At 42.9% G+C, this 23,822-nt stretch overlaps 1 protein-coding gene across 1 annotated transcript in view; it reads right to left on the reverse strand.

Annotated features, from left to right (window-relative positions):
• slc5a5 (solute carrier family 5 member 5) overlaps nt 1-23,822 on the reverse strand; it is an 85,409-nt gene that overhangs the window by 21,860 nt on the left and 39,727 nt on the right. The window contains exons 5-9 of the mRNA XM_039767744.1: nt 21,330-21,484; nt 15,999-16,139; nt 8,592-8,721; nt 8,425-8,513; nt 3,223-3,335 (exon numbers count right to left, since the gene is read on the reverse strand). Coding sequence (XP_039623678.1) covers nt 3,223-3,335; nt 8,425-8,513; nt 8,592-8,721; nt 15,999-16,139; nt 21,330-21,484 — 628 coding nt within the window. The remainder of the gene's footprint in view (nt 1-3,222; nt 3,336-8,424; nt 8,514-8,591; nt 8,722-15,998; nt 16,140-21,329; nt 21,485-23,822) is intronic.

The following is a 23,822-nucleotide window of genomic DNA, read 5'->3' on the forward strand; positions in this document are numbered from 1 at the left end:
ATGAACACCTTAATGAGCCTGTCACTGAAGTAACTGTCACCTTTCAACATTCAAATTCTAAGAAGGCTTCTATAGGCCTTTTCCTGACGAGAGGCTTCTGCCTGGACACTGGCCCATGTTGCAGTGATGGTTGCCTTCTGGAAGTTTCTACCATCTCCACACCACCAGGTTCTTGGTCATCTCTCTAAGAAAGGCCCTTATACCCGTGTCACTCATTTTGGTCAATTGGCCAACTCTAGGAAGACTCAGCTTCTTCCATTTAACACATTTGAATGCCACACCTTGGCTGCAGGAATTTTTTGTAGTCTTCCCCAGATTTGTTCCATGACACAATCCTGAATGAAGGGTCTACAGGCAGTTCCTTCAACCTCATGGTTTGGTTTTTGCTCAACTGCAATCTTTCTATAAACAACTGGGTGCCTTTCCGAATCAATCCAGTCAACTGGTGGGTGGGTTCCAAACGAAGTGTAGAAACATCTCAATGATGATCAGTAGAACTGGATGCACCTGAGCCAGATGTCATACCAATGATCTAAATACTTGTGTCAGCGGTGGGATATTTCAGTTTCTTACTTGTAATAAATTTGCACAATTTCCTAAAACCCTATTTTTGTGTTGTCATTTAGGATAACTGAGAGTTGCTTGAAGAGGGAAAAATGAGTTTAAATGATTTTTGATGAAAATTGATGGCATTTGAAGACTCTCTGAAGGCACAGGATATCCTACGATATTAGATAACTGAGGGTGGAGACATTAATTGCCTTTGAATGTGCATACGTTCACATGAGCTGTGATTTCTAAATCGTGCTATTTGTGAGAGGAATTTGGAAACATTTATTTCTGCATATGTAACATTTTATAAATCATCTGTAAAGGGGGACATTTGTTCCTGCATATTTCCCAACTCATTTATACTAAATGACAGTGATGAGGTGCAAAATCTCAGTTATTTTCATTCTGTATATTTTTTGGTTATAAAGGTATTCTTGATTTGAAATGTCACTATTTCTCTTTCGGGCAACAAAGTATCTGAAACCATCGGTCCACCCTCTCCACCTTAGTTCTGCTAATACTGAGGTGGTGGCAGTGCCACTGTGGTTGTCCCCCAAGGTTCACAATCAGTGGCTTTGTCTTGCTGACATACAGGAGTAGGCTTTTGTCCTGATGTCAGTGTGATAGACTCTGCACTTCATTCAGGTAAACCTGCTCATTATTGTTAGAGATGAGGCCCACAGTAGCTGTGTCATCAGCAATCTTGATAGCGCGGTGAACAATTGATCCACAAAATGGTGGTGTCCTCTACAAACAAAGAGTCACATGCTGCCACGCAGTCATACGTGTGGAGGGAGTAGAGCAGAGGGCTCAGAACACAACCTCGTGGAGCCCCTATGTTGAGGATGACGGATGATGAAACGTGGCCACCTACTTGAACCACTTGGGGCCTGCCTGTCAAAAAGTTCAAAACCCAGCGGCAGAGTGAAATGCTCAGAAGCAGGTCCCTGAGCCTGGTGGTGAGTTTAGTGGGATTTATTGTGATAAAGGCTGAACTGCGGTCTATAAATAGCATTCGTGTATAATTCCCTCTCCTATTGATTACATGGGCCAGTAGAGTAAGTCGGATCAAGGTGATGGCATCATCTTTGGATCTACTGGAGTGATATGCTTTCTGTAATGGAAGAAATTTAAGAAAGGTGGTGTTATCACAGCCAGCTCCACCGAAAGAGATCATCAGAACGTTAGAGCAATTATGTTGAAAACCAACAATCCAGCCCAACAAGTTCTCCAATCCTATGCATCCAATTTCTCTAAAATAATATCAATCAATGTTTGAAGGTCCACAAATTCCTACTTTCTACCATACTGCTTGATTGCTTATTCCAAGTGTCTATGGTTCTCTTGCTACATTCCGTTTACCTAAGAAATTGAACATCAGAGCTGGGAATGGCGTCAAACCTGGCTTGAGTGTGTTCCAGTAAAACATTCAGAAAACCAATACAGACGCCTAGAAAATGATGTTAGAGTCATTCATGTGAAGTCATGCAGTCCTACATGTAGAGGGAGCATAGCAGAGGACTCAGAACACAGCCCTGTGGAGCCCCTGTGTTGAAGATGACAGATGATCAAGTGTGGTCACCTACTTGAATCACTTGAGGTCTGCCTGTCAAGAAGGTAAAAACCCAGCGGCAGAGCGAAGGGTTCAGATACATGTCCCTGAGCCTAGTGATGAGCTTAGTTGGGTTTATTGTGTAAAAGGTTGAACTATGGTCTACAAATAACATTCATATTTAAGTCCTTCTCCTACTGTCCACATAGGCCAGTGAAGTATATAGAATCAAGATGATGGCATGCTGCAGAATGAGTTCAGACGTAGGTTCTTGATGGTATCATCCATGGATCTACTGGAACAATAGGGCATCTCTAGTGGGTCTTATTTAAGAAAGGAAGTAGCACCACAGCCAGCTTCAATGAAAGAGATCATCAAAACATGTTAAGCGATTTTGTTCAGCCCAACAAAGGTCTCCAATCCTATACATCCAATTTCTCCAAAATAAAAATAGAAATAGAAATATCTCCAAAGTCCACTCCTTGGTCGCATACTCCACATCTAGGGATGCCTTGGCAGCTATGTGATCAGCAATCATGACAGGATAGTAAACAATTGATCCACAAAATGGTGGTGTCCTCTACAAAAAAAGAGTCACGTGCAGCCATACAGTCATATGTATGTATAAAGGGAGTAGAGCAGAGGACTCAGAACACAGCCCTGTGGAGCCTCTGTTTTGAAGGTGAGGGATGATCAAGTGTGGTCATCCATTTAAACCACCTGTAGTCAGCCTGCCTCGGAAGTTAAATGCCCAGCTGCAGAGTGAAGGGTTGAGATGCAGGACCCCGTGCTTGGAGATGGGTTTAACGTGTTAAATGTTGAACTACCTACTATATTAAAAAACAGTAAGGTCAATGTATGAGGACTCGATGTATGAGGACTCGGTTGCTCCAAGCAATCTGATTGGTCAGTTTGGCTTTTGCGTGATTGGTCATTTTGGCCAAGTGTAATGGTGTAGAAGGCTGAGAGTTCCTGTTGACCAATGACTCCTTAAATCACCCGCCTTGTTTTTTTATGTAACAATTTTCATAATAAAGTTTTGCAGAGGAACTACATTTGTCTTTGAAAATAAAAGTCTGCCTCTGTTGATTAATTTTAAGACAAAGATGAAAACTTACAGAGTCCCCTGGTGAAAAGCATGGACTTATTTTGTGAGCTGCCTATCAGACGGGGCTTCAAGAAGTCCTCGATGGTTACGGCCGCCATGGCGTTGATGCTGGTGGATGCTGTGCTGGGTGAGGGAAAGAGACAAGTCAGTGGTGACACTTTGGCAAAATTCGAGGAAATTTGGATAAATAAGGAAAACAGCTTTACTGTGACCAAATGAACGTAGATTCATCAAATAGATCATCTTTTCTAATGTTCGTAAAATAACAATTCATGTTTTATTGACATAACGCAAGTTATCAAATCTGCTTTATTGATTTCAGAGTGGCCAGGGGTGAAACCCAACGCAGAAGCACCAGACACAAACTTTACAAATTAAAGGTGCCAAAGTGATCCTTCAGAGAGATGCCACACAATCTTAGCTCCACAAATAACCACCTACATTAAGGTTTCCCCCAAAAAATTGCTTTTTATTTTATTTACAATGGATTCAGAAAGTATTCAGATTTCATGCAAAATTTCAATTCTTGCCCATCAAACAACACTCAATAACCAATAATGACAAAATCAGTCAGTCATTACCTAACCTGCAATATCCTACCACAGGGTCACGGGGGTCCGCTGGAGCCAATCCCAGCCAACACAGGAAACAAACCCCTGACAGGGTGCCAGCCCACCACTGGGCACACACACCCACACACCAAGGACAATTTAGGAACGCCAATGCACCTGACCTGCATGTCTTTGGACTGTGGGAGGAAGCCGGATGACACTCACGCAGACACAGGGAGAACATGCCAACTCCACACAGGGAGGATCTAGGAAGCGAACCCAGGTCTCCTTACTACGAGGCAGCAGCACTACCAATGTGCCACCCTTAACGACAAAGTGAAAAGATGCTTTTAGAATGGATTGCAAATTAATTAAAAATCAAAATTGAAATCATCTCTTTTCTAGCAGTATTCTGACTCTTTGCTCTGGCACTCCAAATTGTGCTCAGGTGCCACCTGTTTGCTTTCATTCTTCTTGAGATGTTTGTAGAATTTCATTGGAGTCCACCTCTGGTAAACTAAATTGAGTGGCTATCATTTAGAAGGGCACTCGTGTCGCTGTATATAGACGGTCCCACAGTTCACACTGCAAGTCAGGATAAAAACCAAGTCATGAAGTCCAAGGAACTCTCTGTAGATCTCCACGCTCAAATTGTGGTGAGGCCTAGTTCAGGGTAAGGAGATGAAACCATTTTGAAAACTTTGAGTGTTCCCAGAAGTGGAAGTGATAGGAGTTTGGAACCACCAGTCTGTCTGAACAAACCAAGCAACTTAGTCAGGAAGGTGACCAAGAACCCAATGACCACAATAACAAAGCTTCTTCTTCTACTATGTGGAGTTGATATGGTTGATCAACCTTCTTAAAACCTTCTCAAAACAGTTTGGTCCTGCACCTACTTCCCAGTCAGACCTTTTACATTTAGATCTTCTTTTGCTTTATCCATTCGTTTTGGTCTCTGTCACTTTCTCTTACCCTGGACTTCCAATCCCATCACTCCTTTTTGCCCAAATCTTCATTGTCTTTCCTCATCACATGTCCATACCACTTCAACATAATTTTCTGCACTTTCTCTGCCACTTTTGTTGTTCCTTCTGATTGTCTCAATTCTTATTCTGGTCTGTTTTGTAGCGCCACACATCCATCTCCATTTCTCATTTCGGCCACATCTGACTTCTCCTCCTGCAATTCCCTCACAGTTCACACCTCAGCTACATACATTATGTTGCTCTCACCACTGACCTAAAACGCTGACCTTTAACCTTTACCTTAATTCTCTGATCACACTACACTCCTGATACCTTCTTCCATTTGTTCCATCCACATTGCACTCTATGGGTTATCTCTTCATCAAAGTCTCCATCTTGAACTACCACTGATCCCAGATATTTAAACTTCTCCACTCTTTTCAATGGCTCTCCCAACAGCCTGAGTTCTGAATCCTGATCATCATTAAACCTCATATATATTCTGTCTTTCTTCTTCTTGACATTTATCTTCAGTCCTCTGTCTTCCAAAGCCTTTCTTCATTATTCCAGTTTTCTCTCCACATTCTCTTTTCTGATGCTACACAACACAATGTCATCAGCACAAAGCTGGCACCAGGGCACTCAGGCCTTTAATCTCACCAGTCAACACATCCATAAGCAGATCAAAGAGGTAAGGACTTCAAGAAGTTCCCTGGAGCAGACCTCCTCTAACTGGCATCTTGTCTGTTACCCCAATACTGCTTTGAACCTGAGTCCTCACTCCCTCATGCATATTCTGGACAATCATCACACAAATATCTCTGGTCCTCCTTTCTCTCTCAGGCACCTCTGGACCTCTTTACGTCACACCTTCTCCAAATCAATAACCACCGTATGCAGTCCCTTCTGTTTTTCTCGATGCTTCTCTACCATCTTTCTCAATGCCAAGACTTCTTCAGTTGTTCCTCTCTAACGTATAAAACCAAACTGCGCCTGCCCTATGGTGGTCTCCTCCCTAAACCTTCTTGCTATTACCCTTTAACAAATTTTCATTGTGTATGACATCAGCTTTATCCTCCATAATTTCCACAATCCTGATTATCACACTTTTCCTTGTAAATGGGTACAATCATAGTGTTCCTCCACTCCCCACAAGGATGTTCATCTCAGCAACACTCAATGAATTTGGCAATTATGGCAGAGTGGGCAACTCTCACTTGGACTTTACAAAATAGCACTTAAAGGACTTTGACTGAATGAGGAAAAGGATCATCTGGTCTGATGAGACAACAATGGAATTCTCTGGACAGAACGTCAAACACTATGTCTAGATAAGATCAGGAACTACTTATCACCTGCTTAATAAAATCCCTATGGTGAAGTATTGTGGTGGCAACATAAGACTAAGGGGTGTGGACCCTGGCCCGGACACACACAGGCGGACATCGTAAGTTCCACCACACACTCTTTATTCACACAATATTTAAAGTTTTAACGTGCTCTCAAACCCCAGTGCCTCTTGCACCGTCCTCTTCCACCTGACATCCACCAATGACTGGAGGGAGGCGGCCCCTTAAATAGGAACCCGGATGGGCTCCAGCTGCTTCCTGGCATTCCTCTGAAGACACGCCACAGTGTGGGGGAAATGCCGACTGCGCACCCGGAAGCCCTCTGGGTGTCCCCTGTCTTCTTCCCCCCAGCACTTCCTGGTGTGGTGGAAGTGCTGGGCTCCAGACTTCTACATGCACTGAATGGTGGCCACGGGTCCCTACAGGGCTGGGTTTCCAAGCCCTTTACCCGAGGCCCCCAACATAACTAGGGCGGACGCCCCCTCGTGGTCTGGAGGAGGCACAAGCCCTCCTCCGGTCCTCCTGGGCGTCCCGGCCAGGCTCCAGCCCTGGACGGATGCCACAGGGGGTACAGGGACAGGGTGACTGCTCAGAATTGAGAGAAGGATGAATACAGCCAAATTTATGAAAACCTGCTTCAGAGTGAACACCACCTCGGACTGGGGTGACACTTCATCTATCAGTGAGATATTGACCCAAAGCATACAGTCAAGACAACGCTGACATGGCTTCACGAAAAGTCTCTGAGTGTCCTTGAGTGGCCCATTCAAAGCCCAGACTTAAACCCCATAAAACAAACGTGTGGTGAGATCTAAAGATGGCAGTTCACACTCGCTACCCATGTGATCTAATGAAGCTGGAGTAGATCTGCGAGGAGGAGTGGGACAAACTACTTAAATACAGGTGGGCAAAGCTTGTGGAGGCTTACCCAAGAAAACTCAAAGCTGGAATTGATGTCAAAGGGCTTCTTCAAAGTATTGAAATAGGGGTCTGAATGTTTACATGAATGAGATTTTTAGGGCAACATGGAAGTTGGATTTCGGTACACCCCTGTTGGGTTCTGTGGGCACCACCCGGGGATGCCGCAAGGACTGTGGAGCTCTACTTCATCATATATATATAGTCACACACGTGCGAGTAGCAGGCAGCTAAAGGGCCTGAGTAATGAAACATCTCACCAGGGGGCAGCGGAGTGCGCTGACTGTCTTTCTCAGTTCCCTACAGACCTTTCCCGGGAAATCCTGCAAGGTTCCGGCGCCTCAGAAGATGTCACTTCCGAAGCCGTCCCCTTTGTTGACGTTACTTACGAAGCCGGCCCCTTTGCTGACGTCACTTCTGCTTCCGGCCATTTTGTTGACATCAGTTCCTCTCCAGGCCTTTAAAGCCTCCATCTTGGGCTACTATAGCAAGTTCTAGTTTGGACTCTGTGAAATGCACTTTGTATTTCTGATACAACAAACCCTTTCGTAGCTGGGAAAGACAATATATGGGTGGCTGCCCCAAACCTTTATGATGTCTTTGGCATATTATTATCACTATATATATATATATATATATATATATATATATATATATATATATATATATATATATATATATATATATATATATATTGTGGTCCCCGGGAGGGCTTCTGCCTCCTCCAGACCGAGAGGGGGCGTCTGTCCTGGTTATGCAGGAGGCCTCGGGTAGGGGGCTTGGAAGCCCAGCCCTGTAGGGACCCGTGGCCACCGCCAGGCGGCGCCCCAGTGCCTATTTATCCCGGGAGCCCGGCACTTCCGCCACACCAGGAAGTGCCGGGGGGAAGACGACAGGGGACACCCGGACGGCTTCGGGTGCGCAGCCAGCACTTCTGCCACACAGGGGTGTGGCCAAGACTAATTGCCGGGAAGCAGCTGGAGCCCATCCGGGTTCCCATAAGAGGGGCCGCCTCCCTCCAGTTATGGGTGGATGTCGGGAGGTAGCGAGACAGAGCTGGGGAGAGGACTGGAGGCGGCCAGGAAGAGAAGGCACAGAGACTGTGAGCCCTGGACTTTGGGGAATGTGCAAGAGGCACTGGGGTTGATGCACTACAAACTTGTAAATATTGTAAATAAACGGTGTGTTGGGTGAACTTAAGATGTCCGTCTGTGTGTGTCCGGGCCAGCTTTCACAATATATATCTATCTATCTATATCTATCTATCTATCTATCTATCTATCTATCTATCTATCTATCTATCTATCTATCTATCTATCTATCTATCTATCTATCTATACAGTATATAATAATGGTATAAGTGACAGCTGCCACCACTGATGACATGAGTCTTACCAGGAAAATCAGGGAGCAGGAAAACATTTTCTACCTTAGGGTTCCGCTGTAGGCACACGCCAAAAAGAGTCCAGGGACTCCAGGGTAGTTGGCAAAGATGTCCATTACCATAAATGGGACGTACTGAAATGACATAGGTACATTGTTAGGAGTGCTGCACATGTCCCACTGTGCCCGTTTACTTTGCAGGCCTTTACATACCTGGTCAGGTGCGGTGATCAGGCCCAGCTTTAGAGGGTCACACTTTGTATACAAGGCAAACATGACAGTTCCACAAATGACCGCACTGCTCACAATGGTGCACAATCCCAGCTGGTTCACAAACAAAGCCCTGAGGACACAGAGAAGCACCAGAAGTTACTGGGAATCTTCATATCTAAGCAAAAGATAAAAGTGGATGAAAACTGAACCAGGAGAAGTGCACTGCCATGGCCAGAGTAGATAAAAAAGAGCCTGAAGAGGAGCTGTGAAACAAAAGAATCAAAAACTTAAATTGTAGTCAAATAATCATTGTACAGAAGCTATCTTAATGAACACAAACACTAAAACACCAAAAAAAGAACATGTGTTTGCATCTGTTTCTATGTCCCTGTCATTCCTACAGATGGAGTATCACAAACATTAACACTGCTTTTACAAATCCCATACCAAATGGCGTATGACTGAGACAAATGCATTTGTATTTATCCTTTCAACAGATGGTTCTTCACAAATATTAACACTGCCTTTACAACTCCCATACCAAATGGCATATAACAGAGAAATGGGCATTACATGTGTCATTCTAACAGATGATGCATTGCAAACATTAACTCTTCTTTTACAAATTCCATACCAAATAGCACATGACAGAGACATATGCATTTTTTTCCATTCCAACAGACAGTGCCTCACAAATATTAACACTGCTTTTACAAATCCCTTACCAAATGGCATATAACTGTGACATAAGCATTCCATTTGTCATTCGAACAGATGGTGCATCACAACCATTAACACTACTTTTACACATTCCATGCCAAATGGCATATAACAGAGACATATTCATTGTATTTATCATTCCATCAGATGTCACATTAAATGCATTGTATTACTACAAATGTTTGCATATTAACTGAGAAAGGAATTGATAAGGTGCCACATGAGAGGCTGGGCATCAAACTAAAAAAAATGTAGAAGATGGGTGCAAAATTGGCTCAGACACAGGAAGCAGAGGGTAATGGTGTAAGGAATTTTATCTGAAACTGGGTGATGTTAAGAGTGGTGTCCAGCGGGGGGCAGTGCTTGGGCTGCAGCTGCTTATAAAATCTAAATAAATGGCTTCAATAGGAATAAAACATAACAAGCTGGTTAAGACTACTGATGATACCAAGCTGAGTGGGTTGGCAGATAATTGAGAATCCATTGAATCATAACAGATCTGTGGCAGATGTAATTGAATGTAAGTAAATGTCCTATAAAAGGGGCTAGCCGCCACTACTTGGGGTGACAGAGTCGAGAGGAGGTGGATGAAACGTGGAGGTGGTGAAAGATGGATGGAAAGGAGAAGAAGAAAAGGACTGGGCTTTGGGGCTTTCCTTATTTGTATTGTGCTGCGTGTGCTGGACTTGTGTCTCTGCCTGTCTGTGTCGGGTTGCGGGGGCTGTATGCGCCCCCCCAGTATTCCACAGTCCATAATGTTTCAAATGGTTCGACATCCGTTACTGTTTAATTTGTCAAACAGTACGTCAGGCTGGACGGCTTTGAAAGCTGAAGACAAATCTGACTTCGAAAACCAGGCTCATCAAGAAAAAGGGAAGAGCTGATGGAGGATAACCAGCTGAACATCTTCCACACCTTCTGCTTGCACACAGAAAGCCGATTGGTTGGTTACCTTGAAAGGGCTTGGTCTCTGTTATTTAAAATGATTTCTCTGAATGTTCAAAAGGTTTCCTTGGAATGCAGATGAGCGCCAAAGACTGCATTGCCTGGAGACCTTTAGTAGCTGCCATGATGATTAACTGAGTCCACAGCTCAGGTGCAATGGCACAGCTTGGGGTCCTGTGAAAAAGCAAAAGGAAATCTGGGGAGAGCTGCTTGAAACAGGACTTGAGGAGCCCACCTGATATGCCATCTGGCCGCACTGCCTTCACCGTCCCAGTTGTATTTCTGGCATTTTTACAAAGCACTTCCCATTTGTGTGCATTATGGGTATTGAAGTTATTGGTGTCAAAGCGTGTAAAAAAAACAAGTTTAGTTCATCAGCTAGAAGCCCGAGGTCCTGGGCTTTTCTTAGAATCCAATCTTGTGGTTGTTTTCATTCCTTTTGCAAAGCTGCTTTGGATTCTCAGTTTTAAAATGTTTCTTGATTTCTTCATTTAATTTTGTTCAACAGCCCTGTGTGATAGACGGCCAGGACGCCCTGAGGATGGAAGGATGGGAGCAAGCAGCTACTTTTGGACACTGCCTCCCCCAAAACGCTAGATGGTAGCTCCCCTGAAGTGTAGCCGTGGCCCGGATTCTGCATCCTGGGACTTGGAGTTCGGTTTCTCAGCCCTGTTGGGTAATGTGGGGGCCACCAAGAGGAGCCATACCTCATCCGTAGCCCGGAAGTACTCGCAAGTCATGGGGACGGAAGCTCCGAAGTACTTCCAGGCTGAAGAAAAGCCAGTGCTCCAGGAAGTCACGTGGATGGAAGTGCTAGCAAGTCACGTGGATGGAAGGACAGAAGCACTTCCGGGTCAAGGTCTATTTAAAGGAGTGCTGGAGACCCAGCAAGGGAGCCGGAGTTGGGAGGTGTAGGATCAGAGCTTGCTGGGATGCGTGGAGGAGAGATTTGATTTAGAATTATTTGTGTTTGGGGTTTTCTTGCCTGTAAATTGGTGGCTGTGGTGCTTAAGGGGCACTCATTTAAGAAGACATTAAATAACTTCATGGTATTTTAACCTGTGTGCTGTGTTAGTCTGTTTGGGAAAGAAGGAGCAAAATTACCACCTAGCGTCCACTCATTGACACCTGTTAATCCTTTGCTGTTTCATCTCGCCTTTCTTCTACAACCCCAAATCAGAAAAATCTTGGAACGATATGGAAAAAAACAGAAAAAAAGCAAAGTGATGTACTTTGACTTTAATTCCATTGCAGACGGTGTGACCCCAAGATATGTCAGGTTATGTCTGGTCCACTTCATTTCTTTTGTTGATAGACATCCATTCCTGCATTTCAGGCCTGCGACACTTTCCAAAATAAAAACAAAAAAACGTTGGGCCAATGGGGCGTTCAGCAATTTTGTCACGTCGACATTCCTTCTCACAACACTTCAAAGACGTTTTCAGCACCGAGGATCACCAAGGGATGAGGCGTTTCAGGTCTTACTTTGTCCTAATCTTCCTGCAGACACGTCTTAAGGTGTAGGTGGTCATCGGTGTCACATTTTTCGTTTCAAAAATTCTCCGCACATCATCTGTTTGGGGACAGGTGAGGACTGCAGGCAGGCCAGTCCAGTAGCCGGACCCTCTTCTTCCACAGCCGTGCCATTCTGACGTGGGCACAATGTGGTTTCGCATCGTCTTGTTGAAAAAATACATAGACGTCCCAGGAAAAGATGTTGTCCTGAAGGCAGCATATGTTGCTCTGAAAATCTCATTGTACTTTTCTGCACTAAAGCTGCCATCACAGAAGTATAAACGACCATTAACGTGGGCACTGACACAACCCCATACCATGACAGACCCTGCAGGACTTGTTGCTGATAACAGTCTGGGTGGTCCTTTTCGTCTCTGGTCCGTAGGACACGGCGTCCATTTCTTCTGCAATACTGACTCGTCTGACCACAATACACATTTTCACTGTGTGATGGTCCATCCCAGATGCCTGCCACTTCTCCAATTTTAGTGGACGCCACTTCTGGACATGGCTAACATAGCCTTTGTTTTAGCACAGTAAAGTTTGAAGTGGCATTTGTGAATGTAGTGCTTGACAAAGCTTTGTCAAAGTCGTCGCTCATCCATGTGGTGCTATCAACTATCAATGAGTGACCCTTCTTGATTCAGTGCCATCTGAAGGATCGGAGATCACGGGTTTGCACCCTTGACCTTTACGCATTGAAATTCCACCCGATTCCTTAAACCGTTTAATGATATTATACACCGTAGAGGGAGAAGTGTGGAGATGGATGTGTGGAGTTATAAAAAAGGACAGAATAAGAAATGAGGCAATCAGGGCTACAACATCTAAGAAAGTACAGGAGAGTACATTGAAGTGGTATGGACGTGTGATGAGGAGAGACAATGAAGATGTGGGCAAAAGAATGATGGGATTGGAAGTCCAGTGGAAGAGAAAGTGAGGAAGGTGGATGGATAAAATGAAGGAAGATTTGAAGGAAAAGAGTCTGATGGAGATTTGGCGCGGGACTGAGCTTTATGGAGAAGGTAGATCAGGTACATCAACCCACACACAGAGGTTAGGAGCAGGCGCTGTTACAGTGCATTGCTGCACCCACCACCTGACAAACCACATCAGGATCCCAGATTAGGACCCGAGTGCAGCCATGCAACGGGTGACACCTCAGCGCCACACCAGTTCAGATGGAATGGGGACATTGGGAGGTTTTTTTTATGGCGGCTGGAGTGCCAATTCTGCCACCAACCCCCAGGTTTTTCCAAGCAGGTTGGAGGGCCTACATACAAGGCTGGATGCAGATTAACATCATATCCAGGACAGAACCCCACACAGAAGTGGCAAAAAAGGAAAAACAAGAAGAAGGAGGAGAAAAAGTGAAAGTGTCTCAGCAGTTTTCCATACCTGTCCCAGCCCTCACAATTTGTGGTCTCCTACTTTGACCACACCAGGAAACTTCTAGCACAAGCTTTACTAGACCGGCTCTCTTATTAACTTCTCCTTATAATTTCTCTTTCCTAGCCAGTGAAACGGAAAAATTCCATCCACTAAGGAACATTTGAATTTCCACTTGTTCCTGGTAAGCCAATCTTGATGACCCTTCATTTGACAGGGTTTATGAGCTTGTGATTCCTCTTGTGCGCAACTCACTCTTTGCTGAGGTACACACGTTGCTGAGTAGATTTAACATGACGCCTTTCAGTTGACCTTTTCCTCCTTGCAAATATTAGAGAAATGATGTACGTTCATATCTTTACCGAAGAACGTTCACCTGGCGGTCACAAAGTGGCAAACGTGTAAAAGTGTTTAAATAAAACATTGAGCATATAGCCTTTGAAAAAAAATTATCTAAAACAATTTTTTTCGATTTTCAGGACGTAAAAGATCAAACATTCGATGAAACCCCTCTTGAGTGTCAAGGTTCATTTGGCATTAAGAAAACCTTTGGTTTATTAAGCTACTTAGCCAGGAGCTGAAAAGTTGACTTTAGCAATGCTCCAGTAATTTGTGTTGAATGCACTTGGGTTTTATTTAACTCTTTGGGAGCTAATTCATTTTATTTTTCCGTTTTGGCCCATTTTTTATTTCCAAACAAAATTCAGTTTTCTGAAAAGCACACAAAGCAATAGTTTCACACATACGAGGGATGTTGCAGACTTGTCCATCTTAAACTTTCTGTGAGACTGCAGATTACGAGGGACGTTCAAAAAGTTTCCACACTTTTTTTAACTCTATTTAATAATAATAATAATAATAATAATAATAATAATAATAATACATTTTATTTATTCTTAGGCACCTTTCTAAACACTCAAGGATACCAAACAATAGATAAAACACATTATAAAAAAAACTAAAATACAAAAATTAAAACCAGACAGAGCAATTAAAGAGATAAAAGCAGTCTTAAACAAATTTAAGTTTAGATTTGAAAAGTGAGAATGAATCAATATTTCTAATCTCAGATGGTAGTGAGTTGGTACAAGAGATTACAATATGCTAACACCCACCTGAGAGAGTACCCACGGAGCTCACTGCCTTTTTATTTCTATGTATTGTGCCTACATGACCACACGCTAACACCCACACAATTCCATTCTACAAGAACTACAAATTATGAGGGACGTTCAAAAAGTTTCCTCACTTTTTTTTTTTAACTCTATTTACTGTATATACTCGCATTTAAGTTCTCCCGCAGATAAGTCACGGCTTGATTTTACCGTATCATTTCCGTTTTTTTACAATGTCGGTCGTATAAGTCGAATGCAGAAAACTCACGCTATTGGTCCAAGAGATTATGATATGCTAACGCCCACTTGAGAGAGTAACCACGGAGCACACGGCCTTTTTATTTCTATGTATTGTGCCTACGTGACCACAAGGTAATACCAGAACTATTCTGAACTGCAAATTACGAGGGACGTTCAAAAAGTTTCTGCACTTTTTTTTAACTCTATTTATTAACAATTTCAAAAACAAATGACATCACTTTTCTGCATAGTCACCTTCCTTTGTGATGTAATCATCACATAGCATCATACCAACATTTTAATGCCCAAATACTACTCCTCCCGCGCACCTTCACTGTTTCCAATGAAAATATAAAAGTGCGGAAACTTTTGGAACATCCTTCATTGTTACCTGTTTCAATTTTACCTTGAGAGTGGCTGCTTGAATTTGTACATTTTGTATATTTTCTCTACTTTTCTGCGTCCAATAGCCACTCGGATATTTGATTTGAGGGAGTCAAATGCTGGGCAGAGCGCACACACGTAAACAGCTCACTCAGTGAGACGGGTCTTAACCGCAGCCCACAGTAGGTATGACGTAGGTCACTTAATAGCCACAACATCATGGAATGCCATGACGTCAGTCAGAGGAGGCCTAAGGGGTATGCGGGCAGGGCCTATGGCTGACCAACCCCACGCGGGGCCGGTTACGTCAAACACTGTTACCAATATGTGTGGACTGTATAAACCTGCGCACAAATTTAATAAAAATAATGTTAACATACACCAGATTTTCTCATTACAGTGTTCAGCTAAATTTTTGCACAGTAACACGTGGACTTTATCAAAATATAACTGGAGAATATAACTTGACAAATCTGCTTGAACGGGACATGAGGACCTTAGGTGCTGGACCTAGGGCGGTCGCCCCACTTGCCATCCTCAAATGCCACTCTTGACGTCAGTCACGAAATACCCTCTGAGTCAGATAACCCTCCCACATCCCTAATTATAACCATAGTGTACCCTGGCATTCGATGGGCATGTTGTGACTGGCATGGAGGGCTTTACATGTCTGACCTCATAGGTATTGTGGGCAGCAATTAAACACTGTCAGGCACAGCAGTGCCCTCTCCTGGTGCTTTAGGTAAGATAACTAAGAGAGCACAATTTCTCTGGAAACAAATGGAAGAAGAAAGCAATTCTATAAGCATATATGTATATGACTGAATTGATTGAACAACGTTATCAGCACATTATTATTGTAAAGAATTGGCACTTTTGATCTACAGCTAAACAGCGTTTGAAATGATTAATAACATGGGAAAGGCACAGCTGCAATATGAACTTGTTAAGTTATAAACACATATATAAACACATACTGGGTTAAGCAATGTCAGCAGCCATTTAAAAATTGAGCCACCATGTGCTTAAATGGGCAGCCTGAAAACTGAGAAAATCCTGTCGGACAGCATTGAGACAATGCTGGCATTACGACACTCACCGCTGCGCCTCTCTTTCTGTCTTGCAGGCAACATATCGCTGTACTTGGGACTGGTTTACTCCATACATGGAGAGCCACAGCATCGAACCTCCAAACACAAAAGTCCAGAATGTATAGCGCCTTTGCACGTCGAAGCTGAAACTAAGAACATACAGTCAGTGAAGTGGCAGGGGAAAACCATACATGCACGTTAGAAAGAAAGAAAGAAAGAAAGAAAGAAAGAAAGAAAGAAAGAAAGAAAGAAAGAAAGATTAGATGTACTTTAGGGGAAAAATTTAAACTCTAGAGAAGCTCAAGGGAAGATAAAGAAAAAGAAAATGCATGCCTCTCAGAGAGTCATCGTCCAAGCTTGCACTACCACACTGCACCACAAGAGGGCGATGTCTGTGACCATCTGCTCTCGTTTTCCCACTAATGACTCCAAGAAGACGGCCAATTAAAACAGCTGACTTTCCGGCTCAAGCACTCTGAGGGCAGGATGCTCCAGAAGAAGATGTCTCATTTGGAGACTTGCTACCCGCTGGATGGAGCTCCAGCCTGAAAGCAGACCACTCTTCAGAGCTGATCTCCTTAGCTCTACAGCAGACGGTGTTTATGTTCTGTTTTTGTGCCATTGTGCGTCTGTTATTTTGTTTGATGTTATTGTGTCTCAAAATTATGGTGACTCAGTTGGCACCCCAACATGTCATTTGGACTTGTGTATTCCTCTCGGTCAGCTATACACAGTCAATAAAGATAAAAAACAAACAGCAACACAACACATAAAAGAACGTCTGGCATGGATAACGAAGAGCTGCTGCTGTCTGATATCAGGCTTGTAGGTGACAGTAAGTTGGTCAGACATGTCCAGAATTACCACAGGCTTACATTTAATCTGAACACAGCAAGTCCAGCTTGTTGTGTGCATAACAAGAGCATACTGTCAGAAGTCTGTGCCATCCAAAGCTGTCTGCTGGAAGAGACAAGAGTTCAGAATGATTCATATGTGAATCATTTCTGTTGCTGAATTTAAATAAATAAGCCAGAACAAGATGATACAACCACCTCCTAGTCAGCAACATCGACAAAGTCAGACTGCATTTCAAAGTCTGGTTCACATATTTCAGCTTAAATTGAAGTGAGTTTGCTTTGTTAATTCAGGTGAAATGCCGTCGTAGTGAAATTCATGGGACCATAAATATATTTTGTGGGTTTTCAATTGTTTCTTGAATACATTGAGAGAGTCAGCAGCAGTTTGGATGGATGTGGGCAGCTCGTTCCACCAACACCACCACAAACATTACCACTGCTTTTACACATTCCATACCAAATGGAATATAAGATAGACATATGCATTGCATTTTGTAGTAATGAAATGCGTTGCATTTAAGTGCTTTGAGCAAGGGAAAGGTGCAATACAAGTAAAATGTATTATTATTATTAATATTATTATTCATTCTAATAGATCTAATAGATGACACATCCCATACATTTGTAGTAATAAAATGCACTGCATTTGTCATTCCAACAGATGACGCATCCCAAACTAACACTGCTTTCCAAAGGGCATACCACAGAGACATATGCATTGCATGCTGCACAGCCAACATTAACACTGAGGTCTACTTTGATGACATGGATTTCAACCCATCTTAAAGGGGTAGATATCTTGTCTGAAATATGAGATTTAAGCTGGTTCTGTGCAGCTGACATCATATTTGCCCCTCTCCTCAGCTCACAGCCTCTGTTTAGCGCGAATATATCGCACCTGCAAGTGAACTATGATTCTTAGCGCAATGAGAGAAGTCGCAAAATCAACCGGAATATTCAAGCAAATTACAGAAAAAAACAGATCGAAATATGTTAAGTAGTTCTCTTGTGAAAAGCAGACAGACAGACAGTGGATTTTATATATAGAGAGATATACTGTACTGTACTTTGTGTATATATATTGTCACAGGCGGCTGGGGGTGGAGCCCAGCCGGGACGCCCGAGGGGACTAACCATGAGGGGGCGACCGCCCTGGTTTTGTTGGAGGCCTCGGGTAGTGTGATAAAAGGGGCCAGAAGAAAGGCTTAAAGGACTGTGAGAGGCCCGGACTTTGGGGGATCGGTGCTGGAGGCACTGGGTTCGTGCACTAAAAATATTTGTAAATAGTTGTAAATAAACATGTGTGTGGTGGAAGAAACGATGTCCATCTGTCTGTGTCCGGGTCCCGTTCACAATATATATATATATATATATATATATATACTGTGAAGGACAGCCAGGTCCCATGCTCGGCAGGGACGCCCCTACTGCTTATGTTCCAGAGGAGCCGCCATGGGCAGTCCAGTACCTCCCCCAGGACGCTTGGTGGCAGCCTCCATGGCTGACGGTGATTCCCCAACCACCCGCAGAGCTCCATGGGAGATGGACTCATCCACAGCCTGGTTGGGGTCTCGGATGGCCGCTAAGGAGAGCTGCATGGATTAAGCAGCCTGGCTGGATGAATCTTCAGCCCCACCTGGAGGTGCAATTAGGACCAGGTGGTCAAGCACCAAGAACACTTCCGCGTGAGTTATAAAAAGGGCCAGCCTCAACCACTCAAAGAGCTAGAGTCGGGTGGAGGAGGACTAAGCTTGAGGAGGAGTGGTGGTCAAGGAAAAAGGATTGTGGGTTGTGTTTGTTGTGCTTTGGGACTGTGTTTGAGCTGTGTGGCACGGGGAAGACGTGTCCCACAGCTGAAGAAAAATAAAAGACTTTGTACTTTTTATACGTGCCTCCGTGTCTATCTGTGTCGGGTCAGGCACCTATATAGCGCCTTTGTTACAATATATATATATATATATAGTGATGGATGGACGGTGTTTCAGTCTGGCTGGGAAAAATAGCCTTTTCAGGGCACTACATCCCCCAGGACGCTAGATGGCAGCTCCCCTGGACGGAAATGGTTCCCTGGATTCCCGCAGGGCAGCATGGGACATGCAATCCGTTTCTTCAGCCCAGTTGGGTGCCGTTGGTGCCGCCAGGGGGAGCTCACCAAGAACCTGGGGACTCTTACTGTTACGCCAACCAAGAAGTACTTCGGGGTCACGAGGACGGAAGCCTGCAGTACTTCTGGGACACTTGATGAAGGACGATGTGGCGTTTGACAGGGAGAAGAAATACTTCTTGGTCAGGGACTATAAAAGGACAATGAGAAACCCAGCAGATCGAGCCGGAGTTGAGTGGTAGAAGAACAGAGCTCCTGGGAGTGGAGGATTGGTTATTGTTTATTATTATTGTGATTGGAATCCCTGCAGATTTTATTTTTTCTCTCCAGCCAGGGGTTTTTTGTTGTTTTTTCTGTCCTCCCTTATTCTATGTTAATTAATGTTGTCTTATTTTAATTTTTACTTTGTCTTTTTTCTCTTTCTTCATTATGTAAAGCACTTTGAGTTACATTATTTGTATGAAAATGTGCTATAGAAATAAATATTGTTGTTGTTATTATTGATTTATTGGAGAACTGTGGAGTGTGCGGTGCTTTGTGCACATTATTGTAAGAAAATATTAAAGAAATTATTCTTGGTGTTTTAAACAAGTGTCCTGGACGTCTGTCTGATGGGTTCAACGGGGTAATAGCGACCCCTAGCGCCCCCAATATATATATATATATATATATATATATATATATATATATATATATATATATATATATATATATATATATATATATATATATATACTGGGGTTACCCCCTGCTCTCTTCGCTTGCCAACCCCCCCGGCCTGCACTACGCACCAGCCACTTCACGTCTACGACGCTCATGTTATGAAGAGGGGAGCTGAATGCACCTCAAGGAGATGTGGTTGCTCCTCCGACACCCCCCTCTTAAACGGTAATACAATGGGAAACAAATAAAGTTTTATTTTTTACCTCCTCTTTGCTCGATGAGCTGCTGTTGCTGCCGTGCTGTGTGATCTCCATCTCATGCGGCACTTCAAATGTTTAAAAGCCTGGACAGCAGCTCTTCTACACTTTGTCTTTTATTTGTGGCCCTGGGCCTGGTTAAATCTTTTGGCACAAAGTCCCATCTCACGGGACCTGAGTTCTTGATATTTTTAGTTTAGAATTTAAAAATGAAATAAGAATCTGAAAATGTAACGACATCACATTAAAGTTTGATAAACTCTGAAAAGAATGACACCAAAAATATATATGTAGGTTTTAAAATAAATATGACAGAAAAGTCATATAAAATCAATGTACTTCAAGGTTTAAGATGTTATATATAGAGTAGATTTATATAGATTTATATATACTCTATATATATATATATATATATATATATATATATATAGTAGCGTGTGGCTGGGGGCCCTTGCCTGGCGGGATGCCTCCCCAGAGGCTAGATGGCAGCTCCCCTGGGTTGCAGCGGTGCCTTGGACTACTGCTGGGCTCCATGGGAGTTGGAGTTTGGTGCAACCCTGGGGATCTGTGGGTGCCGTCAGGGGGTGCTGCAGCGTGATCTGCTGTACCCTTTGAGGCAGTTCTTCCACCACTCCTGGTGGTATCTACTGTAGGTCATGGAGCACTTCCAGGTGAAATATAACAGGAGCCAGCAGCCATTACTCAAAGAGCCAGAGTTGAGAGGAAGAAGGCGAAGCTTGACCGGAGGAGTGGAGGAGAAGAGAAAGAGAAGGAAGAGTTGTGTATTGTGCTTGTGAGACTGTGCTGGGAGTTGTGAAAATGGAGAAGGCGTTTCCCACGAGGAAAAAAAAAAAAAAAAAATTGTGTGTGCCTTGAACTTGTGTCCTACACTTGTCTGTGTTGGGTTGAGGTGGTGGTGCCAGACTGGTGGTCCATAATATATATTTAAATTCACCGATTTTGTGGACCTAAGGTAGCCTTCAGATCTTCAGTGGCCACAATGTGACCGCTCTCTCTCAAGTTCACAGCTCGTCCGAAAGGCAACTGAGACGAACCAAAGCTCAGGTCAGCTAAGACAGTGGCACATTCCTCAATTTAAAAATTCATGTTATAATATATGTAATTTATAATAAAACGCCAAAGTGCAAATCTTAATATTAATAATTAACAACAACAAAAAAAAAGTTTAACAAATTAAAAAATGAAAGGAAAGGCTGGAGCTTCTGAAAAGAAAGTTGCTGCAAGATGTGCCACTCAAAAGCAGAAGAAAGAAAGAAAGAAAGAAAGAAAGAAAGAAAGAAAGAAACTTTTTACAGAGCAAAGTGACTTTAAACAAACATTACTGCTTAAAAGTTTTAAGTAACAGTTCCGCTTGACGCAAGTCACAGACATTGAGCCGTCGAGGCTCATCGGGCACAAGTGCCCCCTTAACTGGACTGGCGCCTTTGTTTTTCTTACTCTCCAAAGTTGATTCTTGATCCATTCATTGCAGTCTGTAGCACTGTAGACGGTCCACCCACTAGAATGGTCCCTCTGATCATGATGGCCAAAAATCCAGAAATCATGACAATGACTTGGAAGACATCTGTCCAGACCACAGCTCTCATTCCACCCTAAATGAAGAACAGAATAGAAATAAGATTTTATCAGCTAATCAATCATTTATTCAAGTGGAATGAGTTTTGTGGTGACCAAGGAGGACTTGCAAGCAGGGCTGTGACTCTGAGGAGACAGGCTATGAAGAATGAAAATGACCAGTGGATGATGAACATAGAATGGACAAGCTAAGGTCAAAACCAAATATTAAACCAATCTGTCATCAAAAATGATTGACCAAATATATGAACTAAAATTATTAAACCAGGATGATCAATAACAAAAAGATTTTGAATTTGCTCACAACACTAGGATTTATCCTTCATCTCGCATACCCACGCTGACCTGCTCACATCGTCAAGATCAAATGCACGAAAAAATTGCAAAATAGCATGAGGCCATGGAAACGACTCATAAGCCGAGCCCATGAAATACTCACTTCAGGCAGCCCGACTCAAAACTCTACTAGCCAGCGTTGGCCTACATAGGCCTAAAAGGATTTTTACTTTCTAAATACTTTAAGTGTTTCAAAGATTTTCAACGTACCTCTCAAGGGAATGAAAAACCATGACAAAAATGCTTTGGCTTTTATAATCTTTATAAAATGACAGTATTTAATCGCCTTAAACAGAAAGTTCAAAAATGAAACTCAGATTTTGCCAAAAAGACAAACTACAAGTGAACGAATCCTAATCATAATCCAAATCATCAAAGGTCAAAACAAAAGCAATAAATTAAAAAAATTCGTTAAGTATTTCTCTTGTGAAAAGCAGTGAGACATATAGACAGACAGACACGTTGGATTATACTGTATATATATATATATATCTATACTAATAAAAGGCAAAGCCCTCACTCACTCATCACTAATTCTCCAACTTCCCGTGTAGGTAGAAGGCTGAAATTTGGCAGGCTCATTCCTTACAGCTTACTTACAAAAGTTGGGCAGGTTTCATTTCGAAATTCTGCGCCTAATGGTCATAACTGGAAGGTATTTTTCTCCATTAACTGTAATAGAGTTGAGCTGGAATGACGTGGGGGCGGAGTTTCGTGTGACATCATCACGCCTCTCACGTAATCACGTGAACTGACTGTCAACGCAGTGCGTAGAAAACCAGGAAGACCTCCAAAAAGCGCTTAAGAAAACATGCATTACATAATTGAGAAGGCAGCAAAACAATAAGAAGCGAGCGAAAGTGACATATACTACCATATTCATGAGTGCTGCTACCTCGGAAAGAAAGCAAGGTGTAAACCTAAACTTTAAATTAAGTTCATAGACAGGCTACGCTGGCGTTTCACATGCCCACAGGTAATGCGGGATACAAGTTTAATGAGAGGACGCAGGATATAAACGAGAGTTTTGATCACTTTGTAACTAAGTTAAAATTGTAGGTGAAGGGGTGTGCTTATGCAAATTCGAGACTGTGTTTGTGGGGATTGACAGTTAAAGGCGGGGGAGTCACGTCATCATCTCCCCTCCCACCTCATTTTGCTCTGAGCTGAGCTCCGCAGCTAACGCTGTCTTCCAAGCAACCGTCAGACTGCCACCAAATACTCACAGAAAAATCCACAAGTTAATACACACGCTGTCTCTAGAGTTTCTACACACTGAATCCTCCAGGCACTACTTACAAAAGGTTACATTGACAATCGTGTTACGTTATTTTTAAAATCTTTCCTTTTCTTAGCACAAGCACAGCTGAGAAGCTTCATGCATGTGCTCCATAACGTTAAAAATAATGCATTTAATCACACTTTGCATTACAAGCAAAGGGAGCTTTTGTCAATGCATGATTTCCTGGTACACGATTACATTGATCAGCGATCCCGATTCATTTTACCCTCGCACCACCTTAGTTTGAGAAGAAGTATGAAAAATATGAGGTTAACACAGAAAAACAGATCACCAATTCAAGCTTTATGAATAATCGATTCGCCATCAATAATTGTTTTGGTAAAGCCATCCTCCTTCCATTTTATAATTTTTCCGCCACTAGCCATTAAATGAACGGTAAAAAAGTAAGAGCAAAGCGAGGGTGACTTATTTAGGCAGGCATATATATGACAGCAACACTCATGACAATGTCAATCATGTTACGTTATTATTAAAATGTTTCCTTTTCTTTTCATTACTTCTTTAACACACTACTTCTCCGCTGGTAGGCGGGTATTTTGATATATATATATATATATAATATATGAATGACCTCCAAAGAGCGCTGAGACTTTTGATATCATGAACGTGTCTGCAAAAACTGTGGTCTCCTGCCCTGCAAAAGTCGAGCAGCCAGCGCGCATGCATAGCTGTGCCAGCCTTTGAGACGCTGACTGCGCTTCTGCCTTAAGTCAAAG

The sequence above is a fragment of the Polypterus senegalus genome, chromosome 10 (genome assembly GCF_016835505.1).
Source record: "Polypterus senegalus isolate Bchr_013 chromosome 10, ASM1683550v1, whole genome shotgun sequence".
In the NCBI taxonomy this organism is placed as follows: Eukaryota; Metazoa; Chordata; class Cladistia; order Polypteriformes; family Polypteridae; genus Polypterus; species Polypterus senegalus.